Consider the following 24,434-nt stretch of genomic DNA (forward strand, 5'->3'; position numbering starts at 1 on the left):
CAGTGGCTGCGAAGCAGGGCTAGAACGGGGCGGGGCATGGTTGCTAGGGCCGAGCCGTGGGGTGCCGGGAGAGGCTCCGAGAGAGCCTCGGCGGTTGCTAAGACTGGAGGTCACAGAGCGCCGCTCAGGGATTGGGCAGCGACGGAAGAGGTGGGTGGTGATTGGGCAGCACCCGGGAGGCTCCCGGGTGAGGCGCGGGCGCGCGAGCGGGAGTTCCGGTGGAGGCCCGTGCTGAGGGCTGGCGCCTTCACCATGGCTTCGGCTGAGCTGGACTACACCATCGAGATCCCGGATCAGCCCTGCTGGAGCCAGGGTATGGAACGAGGGTCGGGTCCAGTCGTGGGGAGGTAACCGAACGAGTCTGTGGGTCGCAAGCACAGCTGTGGCTCCGCCCCTCTCGGAGTCCCGCCCCCTCGCGACCCGCCCCCTCACGGGGTCCCGCAGGTCCCGGACTTGGTCGGGCCCACAGAGCCCCACCCCCGTGCAAGCCCCGCCCCCGGAGTGGTCGCCGCGTCCGAGCCCCGCCCCTTCCCTGCGGCCTCGGCTCCGTTGGGGGCTTATTTCTGTCTTTTCAGTTGGAGCTCTCAGGTCCGTGCCCTCGTTTCTCTCCTCGCAGCTGAAGGCTGCCGAGGGCAGGGGCTGTCCTGATTCCTTTGGGCTCAGGCTTCCCACTTCCAGCCTCTCTTCGGCGATTGTGGCTAGGGGACCCACCCATTATTTTCCACCCACTGTTTTCCCGGGGGTCCTTGTAGAAGCCCGGGACACGGGACTCATCCCTCCCATTCTCCTTGGCAGGGGTGAACCGAGCAGTCTCTGCCCTCAGGTAGAAGTCTGTTCAGATCCTTTGCAAAACGAGGCTACCGATAGTAACCTCCCTTCCAGGGCTATTGGTTGCACAACTGAGGTAATTTGTGTAAAGGACCCAGCATAGTGCCTGGCATGGAGTAAATATAATGATTAACATTACTCCTCCCTAGAGTCGTATCATTAAAGACAGTTGTGTGGGAGACTCCACAAAATGAGTAGCCTGTAGAGCAGGCCTGCAGTGAGAGTTGGATTGGGGGCCCAGAGAATGGAAAGTTTGGCCCCGACAGGGAATTATGATAGAGGAGGCTTGAGGTACTGAGCCCAGCATGTCTCCCCCTGCTTTAGTTCACATGGCCTTTCCGCCCTCCAGTCTCACTGCCAGCAGCTCAGCCTCTGGTATGGCTACCACAGTGATCTTCCTTAATAGAGAGGTTTGCTCTTGTCACCGGTCTGCCTCAAAGCCTTCGGTGGCTCCTTATTGCCCTCAGGATAAATCAAGTTCAGGTTTCCTCACGTGGCATTCAAAGTCCTTCGCAGTTTAGCAGCCCCTGCTTATCTCTTTGATCATTGTGTCCTTCCACTGTTCAATTTGCGTTTTATGTTCTGGCAACCCAAACTGCTTGTGATTCTCCACACACTTCTTGCTTCTCCGCCTTTGCTCCTGTCTGGAATGCCCTTTCCCCTCTGCTGCCCCGCACTGCCCCCTCGCTTGTCCTTGTCCAGTTCGTCATTGAAGGCTTAGCTCAGATGTTGCCTCCTTCTGGAGAGCCTCCCCAAGCCCCTCCCATAGCATCTTGTGTTTTGGTTGGGGTCTAGGAGGAGAGGGCAGCCCCTAGGCTCCCACAGGACAGATGGCCCTAGACCAATTCTGTTGCCTTAGAGCTGGGTATGGTGGCGTAGGGCTCTTGGGCTTATGGATGTAAAAATGCTTTTGAAAAGTTTTGGCCTCAGGGGGAGATGAAGCCAGTTAATATTGTTGCCCTTGGAGAGCCACCAGCTGCAAAGGGCTGGAGTTGCCCACTGTGTGCATAGGAGGGCAGATGTTCTCTCTCAGCCCAGGTGGGCAGCCTGGTGGTTTTGGTTTGCCATTCACTTCTACCTCTTACTGGTTTTATGGCTTTGGCAAATTACTGAACCTTCTTGAGCCTCGGATTCCTCCACTGTAAAATGGGAATTATAATGGTGCCTCCTTCACGGGATTGTGAGGGTTTACAGGACAGTGACTGGATGTGTGTGCCTGGCGTGTCAGTGTATCTCCTCTGCTTGTGGCTCCCCTCACTGCTTCAGGAGGCGGGGTCCTAGAATTGGAAGAAACCTCAGGGGGCCATTTAGTCCTACCAGCATGAGGGTATTCTGTTGCTTCCAGACCCTTCTCTGATAGGATGCTTCCTCCCAAACATCCTGGCCTGCTGTAGGTAACTGGGATTGTTAGAAAGCACTTCCTTTTCTTGAGCCATAATAGGCCTTCCTGTCGTTTCTGTTTTCAGTTCAGCATTTGCTGGGTCCTGGCTGCCAGTTAGTTGCTGGTGCCTCAGAAGTGAGTCATGCACAGGTTCCATTCAGGGAGCTGTGGTTTTCAGGATGGGTGAGGATTTATAAGCAGGTGGTTTCACAATGATGTGGTAACTGCAGGACTAGAGGGTCGGGGTGGGCGCAACACAGCAAGATAATCTCTCTTCTTCTCTCTTCAAGAGGTCAGCTCATGCCTTCCACACATCTCTGTTCTCCAAGAGAAATATCTCTAGGGCCGTCGTCAGCTGTCCTTCCTCTGATGTGGTTCTAAGAATCTCCTCCATCTGATCAGCTTTAGTTCATCATGCCTTTCCCTCTCAAAGCGCATGCCCCAGAGCTGAGCTCTAGAGGTTGTAGCACCCCTCAGCGGGAGATAACAGCACCGTGGTCCCCTGAATCTGTTTCCCATCTGCAGAGAGCTCCCTCCAGGCTGACATGGCTTCACGTGGGGTTAGCCTGTGGGGATCCTGGAGATTGTCTTTCTTTTGCATTTGCTGTTTAATGGTGGAGAAGTATGTAGGACAATCATGTTTGGTTTCTGGAATGTCTTTCCCCCATGTTTGAAGATCAAAACTGCAGTGCCCAGCACTGCTGTGAGTTGACAGGCGAGCAGCTGCTGCTGGCATATCAGTTACCTAGTTACCTAGAAGGCAGCTGCGGGTCTGGGATCGTTCAGAGCCCAGGCTGGGCAGCCTAGGATCCTTCTGCTGGGAATCCCACCAGCCAGTATCTGTGACTGCCCATGCTGGGAGAGTAGTCGGCCTGGGCCTTCGCTGAAGCTGATCCCTGGACCTGGAATCTCTCTGATTCCTTATCTGACCAGTGATCTCCTTCCCCTCCTAATACTCTGCTCCCACCTCATTTCCTTGGGGAAGGTTCTGTTCTCCTGGCTCCCAGAGCAGGGATCCCTTTTGTAGTGCTTTTGATGGTTTTGCTCACTGTTGCTAGGGCCTGCCAAGGATGAGGTGCCAAATGAGCTGAATGGAGTCACTTGGCAGCTCTGCGGGCCCGAGCCAGAGATGCCCTGACATCCCAGGCTGAGGCTACGCTGCCCCTTCTCCCGCCCGGAGAATGGTCAGCCAAGTCCTGCCCCAGGGCCCCTCTTTGCTTGCTGGCAGGCCAGGAGGCCTTCTTAACAGCACTGTATTGCTCTCATGTTCAGTAAACATTTTCAGAAATAATTGATTCACAGGGTCTGGACAAGGGGCTTACCCTTAGAGTACAAGGAAGGCCTTTGGAGGTCACAGAGAGGGGAAGTGACGGGTTTATTGTGAGCCCAGGTTTTATTGTGAACCTGCTCTTCTGCTAAGCACTCGCCAAAAAAAAAAAAAAAAGGTGGGGAAAGAAAAAAAGGCCACTTAATCTTCAGGAAGCTTTTACTGGCACCTGGGAAATAGTCTGGAGTGGTTTTGAACACCGTGGTGGGCCCCAGTGGTTGCAGTGGGCTTCTTGGAGAAGAGTGGCCCAGGCTGGACCTAGAGCTTCACAGGGCTGATGGGTAGATGGTGAGCAAAGAAAGCGCAGAAGGGCACTAGGGGTGGGGGGACTGAGGTGGTCCCACAGAGCTGTCACACCAGAGAGGCCTTAGAGGCCCAAGTGAAGAGTGAGTTGGGACTTCAAACTCTCCTTGCCTGTGTGGCCCCCTGTTTTTTTTTTTTTTTAAACAGAGGAGTTTAATTTACAGGCATACCTTGTTTTATTGTGCTTTGCTTTACTGCACTTCGCAGATGTGCTTTTTTTTTTTTTACAGATTGAAGGTTTGTGGCAACCTTGCATCAAGCAAGTCTATGGGTTCCATTTTTCCAACAGCATTTGCTCACTTCGTGTCTCTGTGTCATATTTTGGTAATTCTCACAATATTTCAGACTTTTCCATTATGATTATATTTTTTGTGGTGATCTGTGATCAGTGATCTTTGATGTTACTATTTTCATTGTTTTGGGGTGCCACGAACCCCATCTATATAAGACAGTGAACTTAATCGATGACTATTGTGTGTGTTCTAACCGCTCCACTGACCATTCCATCTTCCCTCTGCCTCTCCTTGGGCTTCCCTATTCCCTGAGACACAGTACTGAAATTAGGCCAGTTAATAACCCTACAGTGGCTTCTAAGTGTTCAAGTGAAATGAAGAATCACAAGTCTCTCACTTTAAATCAAAAGCTAGAAATGATTAAGGTTATTAAGGAAGGACTGTGGAAAGCTGAGGGAGGCTGAACACTAGTCCTCATGTACCAGACAGCCAAGTTGCAAAGGCAAAGGAAAAGTTCTTGAAGGAAATCAAAAGTGCTACTCCAGTGAACATATGAATGATAAGAAAACAACCTTACTGCTGATATGGAGAAAGTTTGAGTGGTCTGGGTAGAAGATCAAACATTCCCTTAAGCCAAAGCCTAATCCAGAGCAAGGCCCTAACTCTTTTCAATTCTTTGAAGGCCGAGAGAGGGGAGGAAGCTGCAGAAGAAAAGCTGGAAGCTGGCAGAGGTGGGTTCATGAGGTTAGAGGAAAGAAGCCGTCTCCACAGCATAAAAGTATAAGGTGAAGCAGCAAGTTATGGTGTAGAAACCACAGCAAAGTTATCCAGAAGAATTGGCTAAGATAATCCATGAACGTGGCTACACTAAACAACAGATTTTCAGTGTAGATGAGACAGTCTTATATTGGAAGAAGATGTGATTTAGGACTTTCATAGCTAGAGAGGAGAAGTCAATGCCTAGCCTCAAAGCTTCTAAGGACAGGCTGACTCTCTTGCTAGAAGCTAAGGCAGCTGGTGACTCTAAGTTGAAGGCAGTGCTCATTTACCATTCTGAAAATTCTCGGACCCTTAAGAATTATGATAAATCTACTCTGCCTGTGCTTTATAAATTGAACAGCAAAGCCCGGATGACAGCACATCTTTTACACCATGGTTTACTGAATAGTTTAAGCCCACTGTTGAGACCTTCTGCTCAGAAAAAAAGATTCTTTTTAAAATATTACTGCTCATTGACAATGTACCTGGTCACCCAAGGGCTCTGATGGAGATGTATGATGAGATTAATGTTGTTTTCATGCCTGCTAATACAACATCTATTCTGCAGCCCATAGATCATGGAATAATTTCAACTTTCAAGTCCTATAATTTAAGAAATACATTTCTTAAGGCTGTAACTGCCACAGAGTGATTCCTCTGATGGACCTAGGCAAAGTAAATTGAAAACCTTCTGGAAAGGAATCTCTATTCTAGGTGCCATTAAGAATATTTGTGATTCATGGGAAGAGGTCAAAATAGCAACATTAACAGGACTTTGGAAGAAGTTGATTCCAACCCTCGTGGGTGACTTTGAGGGTTCAACACTTCAGTGGAGGAGGCTGCAAGAAAGAGCAAGAGAACCAGAATTAGAATTGGAGCCTGAGATGTGGCTGAATCGCTGTCATCTCACGATAAAACCTGAACAGACAAGGAGTTACATCTTACGGATGAACAAAGAAAGTGGTTCCTCGAGATGGAATTTACTCCGGTGAAGATGCTGTGAAGATTGGAAATAACAACAAAGGATTTTAGAATATTCCATAAACTTAGTTGCTAAAGCAGCTGCAGGGTTTGAGAGGATTGACTCCCAATTTGGAAACAAGTTCTGCTGTGGGTAAAATGCTGTCAAACTGCGTCACATGCTACAGGGAAATCATTTCTGAAAGGAAGAGTCAATCAATGTGGCAAACTTTCTTTTTTTATTTTAAGAAATCACCACAGCCACCCCAGCCTTCAGCACCCACCACCGTGACCAGGCAGCGGCCGTCAACATCGAGGCCAGACCCTCCACCAACACAAAGATTATGACTCTCTGAGAGCTCAGATGATGGTTAGCATTTTTTAGCAATAATGTATTTTCTTTAAAGATTTTATTTATTTATTTGTCAGAGAGAGAGAGCATAAGCAGGGGGAGCAGCAGGCAGAGGGAGAGGGAGAAGCAGGCTCCCTGCCGAGGAAGGAGCCTGATGCAGGACTCGATCCCAGGACCCTGGGATCATGACCTGAGCTGAAGGCAGATGCTTAACCGACTGAGCCACCCAGGTGTCCCAAGCAATAATGTATTTTTAAAAGATTTTATTTTTTAATTTTTTTAAGTAAACCACACCCAATGTGGGGCTTGAACCCACAACCCCGAGGTCAAGGGTCGCACGCTGTACTGACTGAGCCAGCCAGGAGCCCCAGCAATAAAATGTTTTTAAGTTAAGGTATGTACATGGTTTTTTTTAGACAATGCTACCACATACTTAATTGACTACAGTATATTGAAAACATATGTATGCACTGGGAAACCAAAAAATTTATTTGACTCACTTTATTATGATACTCATTTTTGGGGGGTTGTCTGGGAATGAGCCCACAATATCTCCAAGGTATTCCTATATTTTTTGGAATCACAGTCTCTTTCACACATTAATAAAAACCCTTTCTAATATGTCTGCTCTGTACCAGGTACTGTGCTAGGCTCTAGATTTGAGATCTAGACCTGGTGGACTGTGTACAGGTCTCCTTTCTGTGAGCTCACCAGGGTTTCTCTTGCCCTTCTTCTGTTGACTATGTCCTGCTCACATACTAGGCCTGCCAGGAGCATCTATTATTAATGGCAATCACCTTGTGAAGGAGGGAGAGGTCTTACTCCATTTTACATACGAGGAACAGAAACTCCAGGGCGCTGAGGTATCTTACCCCAGGTTATCCCAGATTTCAACTCTAGAGCTCCACTCCTCAGCTAGTACATGCAGATTCTTGTTGACATTAGGAAGTGTTGCTTGAATACAGTTCCATTTCTAGGACACAGTTAAGGACACACACAAAGAAAGAGGTGTCCAATAGAGTCCTTTTATAATAGTAAAAATTGGAAATATCATGTCCAATAATGGGAGATTGGTCACCACAAATTATGAAATATTCTACAGTCGCTCCATAGCCACTAAAAAGAGTGATGTAGAAATATGTAAGCTGACAGGGAGAGAGGTTCACAATATATTGCTAAATGGAAGAAAGCAGATTACAAAACAGTGGGATTCCAATTTTATTAGACATTCATTTTCTCCTTTTCTATAGGACACATGTGCTGCTCGTGAAGGAGTAGTATCTTGGGTTCACTGAACTCTTTCTTTGTGCCAGGTACCATGCTAAGCCCTCGACAGACATTATCTTATTTAATCTATATATTAATAGCCCCATTTTACAGATAAGGAATTTGAAGTTTAGGGAGTTTGCGCAAGGTCTGTTTCATAGTTACTCATGGCGAGCCAGAGATTTGGACTCAGATAAGGTTTTGTTTTATTTTTATTTTTGTAAAGTTTTTAATTCCAGTTAACATACAGTGTAACATTAGTTTCAGGTGTACAATATAGTGATTTAACACTTCCATACAGCACCCGCTGCTCATCATGACCAGTGCACTCCTCAATCCCCATCACCTGTTTCACCCATTCCCCCACTCCCTCCTCCCCCAGCATCAGTGTGTTCTCTATCCTTAGGAGTCTGTTTCTTGGTTTGTCTCCCTGTCTTGAATTCAGATATGGTTTTATAACGTATGTACTCTTAAGATACTGTGCTACTTTCCTAGGCTCTTATTTCAAAAAGTAAAAAAAAAAAAAAAGGAAATTTTTAAATATATAAATATGGGAACTGTGGAGCACCTGGCTGGCTCAGTTGGTAGAGCGTGTGATTCTTGATCTTGGGGTCATGAGTTCAAGCCCATGTTGGGGGTAGCGTTTACTTAAAAAAATACCGGAACTAGATATGTGAGAATCTAGAAAGTTTTTCTGGGAGTAGAAGAAACTGAGGATCCTTTTATTCTTTGCATTTTAAAAAGAAAACAGATTCTTTGCATTTTGATTCTGGCTTACAGATAAAAAGCATATATTGTGCCATAGACCCTTATGCCTTGTCAGCCTTTCCTTTGTCTTCTTCACATGCCCCTGGGATATACATAATCTAATTTATGCTTTAGTTTTATGACTTGAACTGTTGTACAATATATGTATCTGTAATTCTTCTATTATTGGTGTCAGTATTGTTTTGTTGAGAAATTCTAGAGGACAGGGAGCCTGTGAGATTAAATTGTTTTGTGGGTGCTCAAGAATCATGAGGGTTGAGAAGAATACTTCTGCCTTACCAAGGAGCTAAAATAACATTTTAACTCTCATTGCAAAAGCGATACATGTTGATTTTAGAAAATGGTTAAAAAAAATAACGAAAAAGCAATTGCTTCTAGTCCCAGAAATAATTACTATTAGTATTGGATGTGTTTTTTTCTATGCATAAATATATGTGTGTATATGTATATACATAAATATATATGCACCTCTAAATATATGTATATATTCTGTTGTATATGCTGCTTTTCAACATGCTTTTTCACTTAATGTATTACTACTAATTTTTTAAAAGATTTTGAAAGTAATCTCTAAACCCACCATGGGACTTGAACTTACAACATCAAGGTCAAGAACCGCATGCTCTACAGACTGAGCGAGCCAGGCAACCCTATTACTAATTTTCAAAAATAATAACATTATTGAGATAGAATTCACATACCATAAAACTCACCCTTTTAAAGCTGTACAATTCATTGTTCTTTAGTATATTCGCAGAATTGTGCAACCATCACCACTAACTCCAGAACATTTCCATCACCTCAGAAGAAACCCTATACCCATTAGTAGTCACTCCCCATTCCCCCCTCCCTTTAACTCCTGGCAACCACTACTCTGCTTCTTTATGGATTTACCTATTCTGGACATTTCATATAAATGGAATCATGCAATATGTAGTTTTTTGTGGCTGGCTTTTTTTTTTTTTTATTTAAAGATTTTATTTATTTATTTGACAGAGAGAGACACAGTGAGAGCAGGATCACAAGCAGGGGGAGAGTTAGAGGGAGAAGCAGGCTCCCCGCTGAGCAGGGAGCCCGATGCGGGGCTCGATCCCAGGACCCTGGGATCATGACCTGAGCCGAAGGCAGCCGCTTAACGACTGAGCCACCCAGGCGCCCCATGGCTGGCTTCTTTCACTTAGCATAGATTTTCAAGGTTCATCCATGTTGTAGCCTGTGTTAGTACTTCATTGCTTTTTTATGACCAAATGGTATTTCGTTGCATGGGATATACCACATTATTATTATTTTTTTTAATTTTTTTAATTTTTATTTTATTTATTTGAGAGAGAGAGAATGAGAGACAGAGAGCAGGAGAGGGAGGAGGGTCAGAGGGAGAAGCAGACTCCCTGCTGAGCAGGGAGCCCGATGCGGGACTCGATCCTAGGACTCCAGGATCATGACCTGAGCCGAAGGCAGACGCTTAACCAACTGAGCCACCCAGGCGCCCCGATATACCACATTATTGATAGGCATGTGGATTGTTTCTACGTGGTGGCTCTTGTGAATATTTGTGGTTATGAAGATTTGTGTACAGGTTTGTGTGTGGACACATGCTTTCACTTCTCTTAGGTGTGTGATGACGTAGGAGTAGAAGTGCTGGGTCCTGTGGTAACTTGATGTTTAGTGTTTTTTTAGGAACTGCCAAACCGCTTTCCAAACTGGCTGCACCTTTTTGCGTTCTTACCGGTAGTGTATGAGGGTCTAATTTCTCCACATCCTCATCAACACTTGTTACTATCTGACTTTTTGATTATAGCCATCCTAGTGGGTATAACGTGGGATCTCACTGTGTTTTGTTTTTTTTTTTTAAAGATTTTATTTATTTATTTGACAGAGAGAGACACAGCGAGAGAGGGAACACCAGCAGGGGGAGGGGGAGAGGGAGAAGCAGGCTCCCCGCAGAGCAGGGAGCCCGATGTGGGACTTGATCCCAGGACCCCGGGATCATGACCTGAGCCGAAGGCAGACGCTTAACCAACTGAGCCACCCAGGCGCCCCTCACTGTGGTTTTTATTTTCATTTCCCTAATGAGTATGATGTTGAGCATCTTTTCATGTGCTTATTGGTCATTTGTCTATCTTCTTTGGAGAAATGTGTATTCAAATCCTTTGCCCATCTTAATCGGGTTGTTTGTCTTTTTATTGTTGAATTGTAAGAGGTTTTTTGATACATGCCAGATACAAGCCCCCTATCAGATATATGATTTACAAATATTTCCTCCCATTGTGGGGGTTGTTATTTTCACTTTTTTGATGGTGTCCTCTGAAGTACAAATGTTTTTAATTTTGATGAAATCCCAATTTATCTTTTTTTTTTCTTTTATTCCTTGCACTTTTGGTCATGTCCAAGAAACCGTTGCCTAATGCCAGGCCACAAAGATTTACTCCTGTGTTCTCTTTTTTATGGTTTAGCTCTTACATGTATGTCTCTAGTTTGCTTCATGTATTATCAAATATTTCCATATGATTAATTTTTTTTTTCTCCGAAGTGAAATTGCTGTGTCAAAGATGGCATGTTTTTGAGACCTTTGATCCATGTTCCAAAATTACTCTTGTCCCCGTCCTTTCCCTCCACCTTCCTACCTGTCTTCCACTGTTGGGGTTCAGGCCTTTGCCTTCTCTTGCCTTCCATGTTACAGCAGCCTCCTCCCTGTTCCTAACGGACACTGCCCGGCAGTATGGCAAGCGTAGACATGGTGATGGTGGGCCCCGTGGCGGTACGGCCGAGGGGCGTCTAACCCAGTCTGGCGATTGGGAGTGGGGGATGAGAAGGGGTTGCGGGAGGCTTCAGGGGAGGCTTCCTGGAAGTGAACAGTGAGCTGACTCAGGAGGTGGGGTGGGCATTAGCCAAGCCATAAACATGGAGCTTCAGCACACTGGCCAGGGGGCTCCCCACGAGGGAGCGCGTGTGAGGTCCTGGAGGTGAGAGCAGGGTGCCGTGCTGGTCCAGAGAGATGGATGCTGGCTCTGCCGCTTCCTGGCTGCATGGTCTTGGGGAGAGGAACTTCCTCTCTCTGTGTTTTAGTTTTCTCATCTGTAAAATGGGAACAATAGTAACGAACTCCGAGAATGGTTGCAGGACCCAGTGAGGCAGCATCTGTTGGGGCCCTTGCTGGGGGGGCCGGTCCCTGAGGAGGAGGCAGAAGATGTCAGAGTTGGATCTGTTGATGGACAAAGGCAGCTACGTGTACACGTTTGGAGCTGAGGTGGTAGAGATTTGGTTCAGCCTGGGGGCTTGGGTTTTGTTACCCAGGGCGCCGCGGGGGCAGTTTCTACAAGCTGGTCTCTAGACCGCTTGGGTTTGGATTCCAGTTTCACTGCTTACTAGTTGTGTGACCTTGAGCCAGTTATCTGTTATCTCTGTGCCTTAGTTGTTCATCAGCAAAATGAGAATAATAACAGTACATTGTTCACGGGAGTGTTGTAAAGATTAAATGAGTTGATACATAAAGTGCTTAGAACAGTGCCTGCCACATAATACTCTTTTTCCTGTTACCATTACTGGTTTTCTTGGCGCTGGGAAAGAGGGGTAGTAAGAGCTGGAAGGAGATGTGGACTTCAGAGAGGTTTGTGATGGCTTACGGGGTGGATTTGATTGCCGGCACCGGGTCATGGGAAGTCTTGGAGCATAAATGAGAGACAGAGTCAGGGCCCAAGCCTTGCCCCTGAGGCGCAGCAGCCAGAGGCCCCGAGATGTCAGCCACAGGAGGGACGAGGGTGATATGGCCAGTGGGATAAGCATAAAAAGAACAGGGGCTTTTATGAGAGGATGGAGGAATCATGATCTGGATGTGGCAATAAATAACAATAGCCATAAGAATTACTTTTATTACTCTGGAAAGGGCAATGGGGAGCAAGAATGCTAGCTCTTTCTCCTTGGATCCATCCTTCACTTTGCAGCCACATGTTCATTCCAGCACGTTCCTCCTGCACGCCTGAATGGGCCAGCTACGGGGCTGGGCACTGGGCAGGGGGCGGTGATAAACACGCCGCACTCAGTGCCTGCCTGCACAGAGCCTGCTGGCTAAAGGGAGAGACAGACATTAAATCCTTGTGCAAGTCATTAATCAATACAGGTTGGATCCCACCACTTCCCCAATTCAGGATCATCATTTGCTCTCTACTGCGACGGAATAAAATTCCAACTCCTACACATGGCTTGAAAGGCCCTGCAGGATCGCGCCCCAGTGCTACTCTCAGCAGCTCTTGCAACCATTCCTGCTCCTCACCGCGGCTTCTAGCCCCCAGGACTGCTTGCTGGGCCTGAGACCAACCCTGGCATCTCCAGAGCCTCCTGCCCCCCCGCTCATGGCCTCTCTCCTCCTGGCATGTTCCTACTGGGCCTCCAGGGCAGCGCAGCACGTGTGTCTTCCTTTGGGAGGCCTTTCCCGGCGCCAGTACTCTCAGCCACGTTGCCAGAGCACCTCGGACTTTCTGGGTTGTAGCACATGAAATACAGAATCAGAAGGGGCAGCATGGCTCTGGTGGGAGGAGGTCAGGATGAAGGCTGAAGTTAGGAATGCGTAGAGAGAGTGGGGCCCCGGGAGGAGATTTTGTTGGGGGGAATGGGAGATGCCCCCGGGCAGGAGGAGCAGCTTTGGCTCAGGGGTAGCCTCGGCTGGAGTGGAGGGACCAGTTCCCTCCCATGAGGAGCACTACGGAAAGGTTGGGCTCTGGGAGAGGGCAGTGTGTTCAGGGTATCCACATTCTGAGAGCTTCTTCATGGAAATGCCTCTCTGGGGAAGAGTCATTCCTACCTGAGTTGGCGAAGCCACGGATGCCTGTAAAACCTGGTGGAGCAGAAGGGAGTTTCAAGTCCAGGGGTGGATCAGAGGCCCAGCAGAAGCTGTTCGAACCTTCCTCAATTGGGAATGCACCATCACTGCTGGTGGGGGCTGGCCTTAACTTCAGGAGGCCGCCAGGAGGTGTGGCGTCCCTTGGCTGCCTTCTCTGTGTTTGAGATAAATGCCAAAGCCCTTTGCTGTGTCTTGGTGGTGGCACAGGAGGGGACCGCTGCAGGCTGGGGGAGGGGAGCCTATGCTCAGACAGCTGCACAGAGGTAAGGGAGCCTCCCTGGGGCAGGTCTCAGAAATCTAGTTCCTGGATCTCAGAGATTCACAGGCAGGTCCAAATGGGTGGCTGTTGATTGCTACCCCTGAGGCTGCTGTGGCCCGAGCTTCATGGGCAGTCCTCATCCCCAGCAGGGTTGGTCATGGGCCCCAGGGCGGCCCAGATGCCTTTCCGCCAGAAGGGCAGGGGATGGGGACACCAGGCCAGGAAAGGTGGTACGAATATTTGGAGTGGCCTGCGTTAGGTCTGTAGGACCGTCTCCCTCACCAGAGGCCAGGCCAGCATCAGGGGAGCCTGGGAGTGCTGGGACTGAGGCGCAGGCAGCTCCCACTCCAGGCTGAGTTGCAGCCCAGCCTGGGATTCCCCCGGGGGCGGGCAGTTAATCTCTGAAGGCCAGAGTCACCACTGCTGGAGAGCGGGAACATTGAACTTTTCAATCACATTAATTTCTACAGGAAATTGTTGTCTTCCTTTTGTCCAAAGGTTAGTGATTTATATTTACCATCCTCTTAACTAGCCTTGAAATTTACTGTTGCCCGGTCACCACCGACATCCATAAATCTCGAGGTGGCAGCTGAGTAGAGCCAAGTGGCTTGATACTTGGAAGGGCACACTCTGGCCCTTGCAGGAGGGCAGATAACTAGTAACGGACAGTCCCTGCACCGAAGTCCCCTTTAGTGCGTGGGTCCTTACTCGGCAGGGGAAATGAGATGAGGTCTGACCAACGAGGTTGCAGGGAAGCCTCTTAGAAAGTAGCCATGGAGGAGGCAGCTGGCCTGTGCCTTGGCACATCTCCGCAGGAGACATGCTTCTAGTTGGGGATGGTGCTGGTGGCACAGGGGGTCTCAAGTGGCTTAGTTAGGATGGGGAGCAGGCGCCAGATTCCCAGCTGTACACTTTCTGTGTGACCTTAGGCCACTATCTTAACCACTCTGTGCCTCAGTGTCGTCATCGGCAGTAATATTCCTCATAGTGTTGTTATGAGCGTTAAGTCTCAGTAAATACTGGCGATGATTATTCTCTGGCAGGACTGGGTGGGTGGTTTGGTGTGATCCCTCAGGATCTGCTCTACCTCCCTGTTGGCACTGTCTATCCATTTCTCCTTTCAAGGTCTCCTTCCTCCAACTGCTTGTGAAATTAGAATAGGGCTGGCAATTTTTTTCTGTGAAGGGCCATAGGTATTTTAGGCTTTGCAAACCATAGGGTCTCTGTTGCCACGAGTCAACTCTGCTGTTCTATCGTGAAAGCAGCTATACAATAAGTAAATGAATGAGCGTGGCTGTGTTCCAATAAAACTTTATTGTGGACAGTCAAACTTAAATTTCATAGAACTCTCATGTGTCACAAAATATTAGTTCTTTTGATTCTTTTTAACCATTTAAAAATAGAAAAACCATTATTCTTTTTAGCGTGCAGTTCATACAAAACCAGACCATGGGCCAGATTTGGCCCATGGCTTGTAGTTTGCTGACCTCTGGATTAGAAGGTGAAATTGCATGGAGAAAGTTCTCACTTTTCTCGCCTGGGCTATGTCTTTGAGTTACTAAAAAAAGGTGCCCTCATGTGGGTTTTTGCAGTGACCCTGCATTGCCTCCTGAGAGGCCTACATGCCACTTCGGCGGCGGGATAGAGGAGGGAGCCCTGTGGGAACCTGAGGCACACGTGCTGGCAGGATGTGCCGAGGTCTGGCACCTGTTGGTTCCCTGCCTACCGCTAGATTGGCTTTGCATTGGCCAGTCACCCTCACCCCACATGCCACCTCCAGTGCTGACAGTGCCACCGTGTCTGTGTTCCAGAGAACAGCCCCAACCACAGCGGGAAGGAGGTGGGGACTCGACAGCCTTTGGTGATTCTCTTGGGCTGGGGTGGCTGCACCGACAAGAACCTTGCCAAGTACAGCGCCATCTACCACAAAAGGGTGAGTACTGCAGGCTTGTGGACACCCAGCGCCCGGGGTGCATCTGGCCGCTCTGGGGGGCACTCGGCCTTGGCTGCTGTCATTGCTGGGCTCCAGCGACCGCTGACCGCCAGTGTGACAGGCCCGGCTCTGAGAACAGCCTGTGAGGAAGACGCTGGGCTCATGGGGACTTTGGCAGGATTATCCCTCCTTTGCTGCCAGCTCTTTGGCCGGGTCTGTCTCCTTCAGCCCCCCAACCTGCTTCCCCTTCCTTCCTCCCCAAGCCCCACGGTGCGCAGCCCAGCCCCGATGTGCTCCCAGCTGGGGAGTCGGCCCAGACTTCCAGGCTGTTGTTGCCCGGATGGGCAGCAAGAGCCTGGGCTGAGCATGCTGGGCATAGTAAGTACTCCCAGGATGTTCTCCTTTTCTGCACAGGTGAGTCTCTGTCTTAGGGTTGACCGTGGCACCTTCGCATTCCCATAGCAGGAGGGCCTCTTGGAAAAGAGATTCAGGCTGGAGGTTTTCTGGCTTCTTCTTAGGCCACCCCAGGAGTTGGATGTAGAGCTTGTGGTAACTGGAGAGAGCCTTAGGAGAGCTGGTTATATTTTGGAAGCCCCTTTCACATCTTTAGCCTCTGGCCTGGCCCTGCCCTCCTCAGCAGGAAGACGCCAGTACAGACAGCCCTGGTTGCCACCTGGAAGCCCTGGGCTGAGGAGGAATGGAGACCTCCCAGGAGAAAGGCCAGTCAACACCCCCAGCCCCTCGCCGCAGCCTCCCTCCACTGGCCTCCATCTGCACTGGGCCTGAGGGGTGTGTGGCCCTGGAATGGGAGAAGGGTCGGGGGGAAAATGTTCTGAGCTTGAGGCCTTACCCCAACCAAGAAGGCTGGTCCTCTGGTGTCGCCTTTTACAAATAGCTCTGCAGCTAAGTTTCAGCGACTTCTGAGTTCCACTCACTGGGCCAGGCCTGTTTTGTCTGGCTTCTCCACTGGACTAAGTTCCCTGAGGGCAGGCCGAAGAATAGGAATAGGTGAGTGTGACCAGAACAGAGAATGAAAGAAAGGGCAAGTGTCAAGAGAGGAGGCTGGGAGGGGTCCTGGGGGGAACTGCAGTGGGGGGTGTGGGGTTAGATTCCAGGGAAGGCAGCGGGGTTGAGTTGGCAGGGCTGGCGGAGGGGTCCTCTGGGAAAGGAAGGGGGTCGGGACAGGATGGGTGTGGAGAAAAAAATGTTCCAACTCCAAACTCCTGATACTTGATTATTTAAAAGAAAGTAAAAATACCATATCTACACCTAGAGATGACCTCTATTTACTCGTTCTTGCCCATCCTTTCAGCTTTTCTCTGTGTGTAGCTTTTCTTAACCTAATGAGATCTACTGAATATACTTTTTTTTTTTAAATAAAGATTTTATTTATTTATTTGTCAGAGAGAGAGACAGAGAGCACAAGCAGGGTGAGCGGCAGGCAGAGGGAGAAGCAGACTTCCCGCGGAGCAGGGAGCCCGATGCAGGACTTGATCCCAGGACCCTGAGATCATGACCTGAGCCGAAGGCAGACGCTTAACTGACTGAGCCACCCAGGTGTCCCAGCTTCTGAATATACGTTTTGCATCCTGCTTTTTTTCAGATCATGATCTCCACCTTGCTTAATCTGTTTTCATCTTCTTGAGTTCCCAGTCCTTATTCAGATTCTCTCACAGTCCCCAAAATGTCCTTTATAGCTGATTTGCCCAAACCAGGATCCAATCCAGGATCACCCATTGCGTCTAGTTACTTTGTTCCTTAAGGCTCTTTTATTTTTTTTTTTTTTAAGATTTTAGTTTTAAGTAATCTCCACCCAACGTGGGGCTACCAGAGAATATATCTAGGAGTGCATGATCCTGAATGCTGCTAGAAGGAAAGTAGGATGGGCGCTAAGAGGTGTCATGGGATTTGGCCATTTGGGAGAGCGTGGGTGACCTTGGTGAGAGCAGTGCAGGGGAGTCAGTGGGAGGGGACGAGGTGGAGAGGGCAGGTGTCAAAAAGATTGTCTAGGAAGGTGGGGAGAGGGTGGGATAGAGTTAGAGGGGAACACAGTGTAATGGCAGAGGCTTTTATGGTTTTGTTTATTTGAGAGAGAGTACGCAGGTATAGGGGGGAGGAGGGTCAGAGGGAGAGGAGGGAGAGTTGGTTTTTTTTTTTTTTTAAGATTTTATTTATTTATTTGACAGAGAGCGCGCACAAGCAGGGGGAGCAGCAGAGGGAGAGGGAGAAGCAGGCTCCCCGCTGAGCAGGGAGTCTGATGCGTGGCTCGATCCCAGGACCCTGAGATCATGACTTGAGCCAAAGGCAGACGCTTAATGACTGAGCCACCCAGGCACCCCAAGGAGGAGGGAGAGTCTTAAGCAGATTCCCTGCTGAGTGTAGAGCTGGATGTGAGGCTCCATCTCAGGACCCTGAAATCACAACCTGAGCCGAAACGAAGAATCGGGTGTTTAACGGACTGTGCCATCCAGGCGCCCTGAGGCTTTTTTTTTTTTTTTTTTAAATGAGATTGGTTTGACAGAAATCTGGAGAAAGGAGGAGACTGAGAATACAGGAGAGGGAGGCAAGGACCCATGGCAGGGCCTCGGGGCTGAGTGTGCCTAGAGATGGAGAACCGCTTGGCTGGGGGATGAGGGGGGGTGGAGACTGGGATCCGACCTGCAGGGACTTCTAGGAGCATCTGACTGGGGAGGTGGCAGCAGAGATGCAGGCACCTGGGAAACCTCAAAGTGAGGCCCAGACCAGCGGGCATGGGGAAGCTTGGCAGGCATGTGCCCTTCCTGGGGAGTGCTGGGCCCTTAGAGGGGGAGTTCCGCGTGTGCACTCACAGGTGATGCGGAGTTGGAGGGCACAAAATCGTGTGTGTCCTCATAGGTGGCGTGTTCACAGGAATTGCTGTTTATTTCTGCGTGTGAATGCTCCAGGGGAGGAGTGTGTGTGTGCGCGTGTGTGCTCATGAAGGGAGCAGAGCGTGTAACTGGGTACCTGCCAGCAGTGCGTGTGCATGTGGGTGTCTTGCCGGCTACTCCCAGATGGTGTGGTGGGTGCACACGAGTGAGTGGTGGGTGCCCCGTGTGTCCGCATCTGTGGGATACGGTGTGGGTGGGCTTCGTTTAGTTCTAGGGTTGCGTGTGTGTGGAGGTGTGATGTGGGAGCGTGTTTGCATTTGTGGGAAATGCTGTGTGTTGGTTGGGGGGGTGGAAGACATTTCACATGCCGTTGGGAAGTTAGAACAGAGCACTTGATGAAATTTCCTAGAGCCTGAGGGGCCAGGTGGCATCAGTGGCCCCCTCTGCAGAGTCCTGGGAGGGGGGCTTAGGCATGCCAGGGCCCTGGGGACAATAGTGCCAGGGGGAGTCGGGGACAGATGTCAGATTGGAGCCAGCGGGAGGGGTGAAGTTAGGGGGCTGATGGCAGGGTTCTTTCAGCTGACCATCGTGTTTAGCTCTGCGTCATTCACGTACTGTGGTCAGAGGGTGTCCTCCGTGTTATCAGTCCTGCCGCCACTAATTACTGCTACTATTAGTTGACTTTGTGCCAGGTCCTGTTTGGGGCCCTTGAGGTATGTTTTTCCATTCAGTCTTCACCATAACCCCGCGAGATGGACGTTAACCCAGTTTACAGGTGGAAGCACAGGCCCAGGAAGATGAAGCAAATTGCTCTTCACCCCTATTGTTAATAAGTGGTGCCAGGAATCGAACCCAGACCTGTGTGACCCCAGAGCCCGCCTAACTCAGTTCCCCTGACAAATGGCCCTTTGTCTCTCGAACAGGACAGTGAGAGGGGATTAGCACTGAGGCATGGGGCTTTGGCTGCCTTTTCTACCTGACCTAGAAGAGGATCTGTCTGGAGATTTTGAGGCATACTTGACCCAGGCATGGAGGGGTGCAGAAGCCTACGAGATTGGCTCAGGTTTTAGAATTTGAGGAACAACAGTGTTTCCTATATTTGGAGTTTCAGGGTGAGTGGGAGGAGCGATCCCGGGCCTTGGAACCAGACAGATTGGGGTGCCAGGCCCCTATGCCGGAGAGCATGGCCTGTGTTGTCAGGGTTCTGCCGGCAGGCCCCTGTGGCCGGAGACTGACCTGACGCGGTCCGGCCCACGAGTGGCCTCTGGTGGCCAAGGCTGGGGCATGCAGGCCGTGTCTGCGTGTTGGGTTTTATGGGGGTAGCTCCTTGTGCCTGGGAGGGTGGGGCTGGTGCAGAGCAGTCACTGCAGCAAGGTGTCGCCAAGCACGAGCCCTTAAATATGCCGGAGTTGAGCGGATGCACTGCAGGGAGTAAGGGGGCAGGCACGGGCCGGAGTAAGACTGTTCTGGTCAGCCAGGGCGAGCTCCAGTCCTCACCCAGCGGGCTGGGTGGCCGTGACCAGCATGAAGTGGTTATTCCACAGCTGGGCCTTGCGAGTACCTTGCACTGTGGAAGGCACCCGTCTGTGAGTGGTGAGCTGGTGCCTGGAGCACTGCTAGACTTGTAGCTGCTGGACATCTCTGACGCTAGCTTGTAGTCCCCCCTGCCCGCCGCCCCCCATCCCTGAGGACCGACCCGGCCTCTCTCCTCTTCCCAGGGCTGCATCGTGATCCGATACACAGCCCCATGGCACATGGTCTTCTTCTCCGAGTCCCTGGGCATCCCTTCACTTCGTGTTCTGGCCCAGAAGCTACTTGAGCTACTCTTTGATTACGAGATTGAGAAGGAGCCCCTGCTCTTCCATGTCTTCAGCAATGCTGGTGTCATGCTGTACCGATACGTGCTGGAGCTCCTGCAGACCCATCGGCGCTTCTGCCGCCTGCGTGTGGTGGGCACCATCTTTGACAGCGGCCCCGGGGATAGCAACCTGCTGGGGGCTCTGCGGGCCCTGGCGGCCGTCCTGGGGCACCGGCCTGCAGTGCTGCGCCTGCTGCTCCTGGTGGCCTTCACCCTGGTGGCGGTCCTGTTCCATGTCCTGCTCGCTCCCCTCACGGCCCTGTTCCACACCCACTTCTATGACAGGCTACTCGATGCAGCCTCTCGCTGGCCAGAGCTCTACCTCTACTCAAGGGCCGACGAGGTGGTCCTGGCCAGGGACGTGGAACGCATGGTGGAGGCTCGCCTGGCACACCGGGTCCTGGTGCGCTCTGTGGACTTCGTGTCATCTGCGCACGTCAGCCACCTCCGTGACTACCCTACTTACTACACGAGCCTCTGCGTCAACTTCATGCGCACCTGTGTCCACTGCTGAGCTCCTTGTCCCACCCACCCAACTCCTCTCTGCTCCAGAAATAAATGCCCCCCACCTCCCCACAACCTCTGTCTGTGGGTGGCGGGGCCCTCTTCTGCTTCAACTCCCGGACAGCCCTTTGGGACTCTGTGGTCCTGCAGGTAGAGAATTCCCATTGAATTTTAGCAGCCATGCGCCGGGAACCGTTTCTCCCGGGATCCTAGGCGGGGGGAGTGCCTGGACAAGTTGCCGTAGGAGTCTCGCCGTGGCTGTGTTTGGGCAGGCGCAAGTCGGGCTGCGGACGGGATCCTATAGCTTTTAGGCTGGGCAGGGTTAACAGAGTGGGGAGGGTGGGGTTGACGAGGAGCCCCAGGGTTGATCTTTAACTTCTTCAAAGGTAGGTGAGCTTTGTGTGGAGAGGGTCAGGCTGGCGCAGGGGCTGTGATTTCTGCTCCCACACCCCGCAGCGTGACGCCACCTGCTTAGATCCCACTCAGTAGCTCACTTGGAGGGGCCGCTCTCACCTCAGTGCCAGAGAGAGGGGAGCTGAGGGTGCAGAGGTGGCGGGCCTGCCTGGGTCCACCATGCTTTGCCAGGAAAGCTGCGACGTGTCTAACAGGCAGATGGAGTGGGGAGGAGGAGGAGAGCAGCGCCACACAGGAGCTGGGACAAGCGAAGTCAGTAGCCCTGAAGACCAGAACCAGGGCGAGGACTCCCCCGTCTCCTTGAGACCCCCTTGGATCCTGTCCAGGCAGGAGAGGTGACTTCAGCCCGAGTTCTTGATCATCTCGCATTCTCTCAGTCACTGCTGCACAATGCTGGCCCGTAGTAGGTACTCAATAAATATGTTGATTGAATGAGCTTACTGTGATATTCGAGGGACTTGGCGGGGGCGGGGGGGCAGGGATGGGCTTGGAAAGTTTGACAGGCAGCAAAGGAGATGGCTAGCCAGGCTCTGGGTGGGAGCTGACCCTTGATATTCTCAGGACTGATGGACCCTCTGCCTCCAGAGCCGAGCTCGATCTGCATCTTGTCAGCCCTCTGGGACGTCAGGGACGTCAGGGACCTCAGGGACCGTTGCGTCTGATCCCTGTGCTGTGTGGTTGCATTTCTAGCCATGGCCAACAGGTGGCAGTGCTGCCTGGGCCATGAGACCACGCTTAAGGATCCCACAGCTGGGTAGGCTTCATGCCCTCGCTCAGGGTTAATAACATTGCCTATTAGAGAGCCTACCGCCCCCAGGGTGAGAGTAACCAGCCATCAGGGACCTATTGAGTCCAAGGCAAGGAGAAGGGAGAGTTGAGACCTGAAAGGAGCCAGCCTGATGGGAACTGGGCATTACCCACTTCTTTCCCGAAATTTTAGCCATCACTGGGGCCGCTCTGCTCTGGCAGGCCACATACATTCCCTAGACTCTTGGGCCCCAGGATTCTTGTATTCAGGATATTCAGTGCCATCAAGCTGGGCCTGGGGCTGTGCACGGCCTTCACTGGGCTCCAACCAGGGTGACTTGTCACCTGAGTGCAGGAGGCAGGAGCTGCCGACTGGACCCTCTTCTGTAGTACGCACAAAGGGCACCCCAGGTATCAGTGTGTCTAAGGTGGGGGGTTTGGGAAGATGGGAAGATGGGCCTGGTGAGAATGTGTAAACGAAAGGACTCACCTGCAGCTTTGAGCACCTGGGATGCAGATTACTCACTGACCGTGGGCAGCCTTGGGGATGACGATTTGGTGAAGTGCCGTCTCCAGTCCCCGATGTGAGAATCCACCTTGGACAACCGGGGGTTTCTACTGAGGCCATCTGGGGATCTAGGCAGTAGCTATTACTGGGGTGTTGGGTCACTTAGAAAAAAAGCCAAGGGGGCTGAGATGGTCGTTTTGGTCCCTCTGCCCCTAGAAAGGGACAGAGGCTTGGGGTTTGTGTCTTTCCCTAAGCTTACAGCTGCTGCTGCTCTAGATTGGGGGATAGAGCTATGTACCCCCAAGCTCTGGCCTCTTCTGTGATTAATGAGCTGACGATTCTGCATCGATAAGGAATTAACCTGGAGCCCCTACCCATCAATAGGAGTCCAGGTCCCTGCCCCACTCCCACTGACGTGCTCCAGGGCCCCCGTGAGCAGACCAACCCCGCACTGCTTTGCACACCCACATCCAATCCTCTCCCCCACACTGCTGTCAGGAATTAACCCCTTAACTGCCTCTGTCCACACCGCCCCATCACCTAGCCCTCCCTGCACACACACACACAGGCAGCAGCTGTTTATATTGGTTTAATCCATGTCAAATGTAGTTTACAAAGGGAAAGGACAAGTACCTTTGTATAGAATATACAGACACAGCATCACACCGTGGGGCCCATGTGGGAGGGGTGGGGGAGACCACTTTCCCTGGGAACAGCAGTTCTAATCCCAGGAATGGTTCTTGGCAGAAGGCTGGGCAGCCAGGAGCACATTCATCCAGCCCCAGTCTCAGCCCCTGCTTTAGCTCGGTTCCCATTTCCTGTGTCTCCCCCCTCCCCCAAATCCTTATAAAGAGCCCCAGGAGCTAAGACTAAGGAGAGGATCGTTTCCCTTGGGGCATGTGGCCCATGTCTGGGGGAAGAAATAATACACCACTGAACACCGAGCACATGGGAGAGGGAAAGGGATACCATGGCGGGGAGAGAGGCAGGCGCCCTGAGAGGTGGATGGGCCGAGCCCCCAGCCAGCCCTGAAGGGGGCACTGCTTCCAGGTGTTCTTAAAAAAAGAAGAAAATCATACAACCAAAGGGGAGGGCATGGAGTGGAGGGTGAGGAATTGTCCCATTTATACACAACATTGTAAACATACACAGTCTATATTACATGTGCTTCAGTCTGGTGTTTGCATGTCTGTCTGTCCGTCTGTCAGTCTGGGGGCTGGATCTCAGGAGCCTTGCCCCACTGCGCCCCCTCACCTCCACCTCCTTGCCCCACCCTGGGGACAGAACCTGGAATAGGTACGGTCCCCAGTCTTGGTGGCAGCCAGCAGGCAGGGCCTGGGCCTCAGCCTCCACTCTGGCTCCAGAGTCCTGTGTGTGTGTGTGTGTGTGTGTATGTGTGTGTGCGCGCGCATGTCTGTACAGGGGGAACCTGTGTGCGAGTATGTACAAGGGGGAGGGTCACGTCACAGAGGCAGGCAGGCAGGTGGGGCTGCTCGAGGCACGGCCCACCGGGGGGGCCAGCTCACAAGTAGATTCTCCGCAGGTCTCCGGGTGCCGTGATGGTGTTGCACTGAGGGCAGAGCTTCTTGGCACCCTGCAGGGAGAACGGGGAGGGCCCCGGTTACACACACCACGCCGCGTGTTTGCCCGCGAGAGCACGGGGCCTGCAGCCGTGTCTCCCCGCACCCGCTGTGTGCTGGCACCTCGGTCCTGGCAGCCCAGGCTGGGGAGGCACGGGCGGGCCTCTGCGAGCAGGCAGGCCCGCTCCTGTGCTGGGGGGACGCCAGGATCAAACCGCCTGGCCAGCCCCGCAGCGGGAGCCCCGGTAATGAGAACAAGGCTGGGTCCAGCTGTGGCTGCGGCGGCCCTAACGAGATTACATGCGGCCTTTGATCAGGACACAGAGCCCACGTCCGGGCCTTTTATTGCTGTCTCCGGGCGACATTTTAATGGCTGCTCCGGAGCGAAGAACAGGGGCAGGAGCAGAAGGAGCTTAGTAATGGCAGGGGGAGGGGCTGAGGCCCTAGTCCTGCTTACCCACACCCAGCCTCCTCCTGACCCGGGATCTCACCAATGTGTGTGACAGAGTGGGCCTTGGGGGTGGGCAGGGGGAGGGGAGCAGGCAGTGAACCCACGGAGGGAGAGGATTTAATAAACCTGGTGGGGGAGGAGAGAATGGGGGAAGCTGGGGGGGTGAATATCCCGGCTTCCCGCTGCCGTGCTTGACGCTCATCCTCTCCCCTGCCCCTTGCACCTCCCTCCCCTCGGCAGGCTCAAACGTGAGCATGGACATATGGGCAGCACCAGAAACCGCCACCCACTCCCCAACCGCCATGCCCCCTCACCAG

General features: G+C 51.4%; 2 protein-coding genes across 4 annotated transcripts in view; one reads left to right on the top strand and one right to left on the bottom strand.

Annotated features, from left to right (window-relative positions):
• Positions 1-19: 19 nt before the first annotated feature.
• On the top strand, positions 20-21,266 carry TMEM53 (transmembrane protein 53). The gene is made up of 3 exons (XM_035018751.1): positions 20-313; positions 15,085-15,206; positions 19,774-21,266. The coding sequence occupies exons 1-3, from the start codon at positions 37-39 to the stop codon at positions 20,425-20,427; spliced, it is 1,053 nt and encodes a 350-aa protein (XP_034874642.1). The 5' UTR covers positions 20-36; the 3' UTR covers positions 20,428-21,266.
• A 1,396-nt stretch (positions 21,267-22,662) lies between these two features.
• The window catches only part of RNF220 (ring finger protein 220), a 224,861-nt gene continuing 223,089 nt past the window's right edge, over positions 22,663-24,434 (bottom strand). For all 3 annotated transcript variants that reach the window (XM_035018752.1, XM_035018753.1, XM_035018754.1), the window contains one exon: positions 22,663-23,680. In XM_035018752.1, coding sequence (XP_034874643.1) covers positions 23,609-23,680 — 72 coding nt within the window. In that variant the 3' untranslated portion in view covers positions 22,663-23,608. The remainder of the gene's footprint in view (positions 23,681-24,434) is intronic.

The sequence above is a fragment of the Mirounga leonina genome, unplaced genomic scaffold, assembly GCF_011800145.1.
Source record: "Mirounga leonina isolate KUSES-001 unplaced genomic scaffold, KU_Mleo_1.0 Mir_173, whole genome shotgun sequence".
Taxonomy (NCBI): Eukaryota; Metazoa; Chordata; class Mammalia; order Carnivora; family Phocidae; genus Mirounga; species Mirounga leonina.

Coding starts and splice junctions, on each gene's coding strand:
- TMEM53 (XM_035018751.1), top strand. CDS start 37: ATGGTTGCTAGGGCCGAGCCGTGGGGTGCCGGGAGAGGCTCCGAGAGA. Junction 314..15,084: donor TCAGCCCTGCTGGAGCCAGG/GTATGGAACGAG, acceptor TCTGTGTTCCAG/AGAACAGCCCCAACCACAGC. Junction 15,207..19,773: donor GCGCCATCTACCACAAAAGG/GTGAGTACTGCA, acceptor TCCTCTTCCCAG/GGCTGCATCGTGATCCGATA.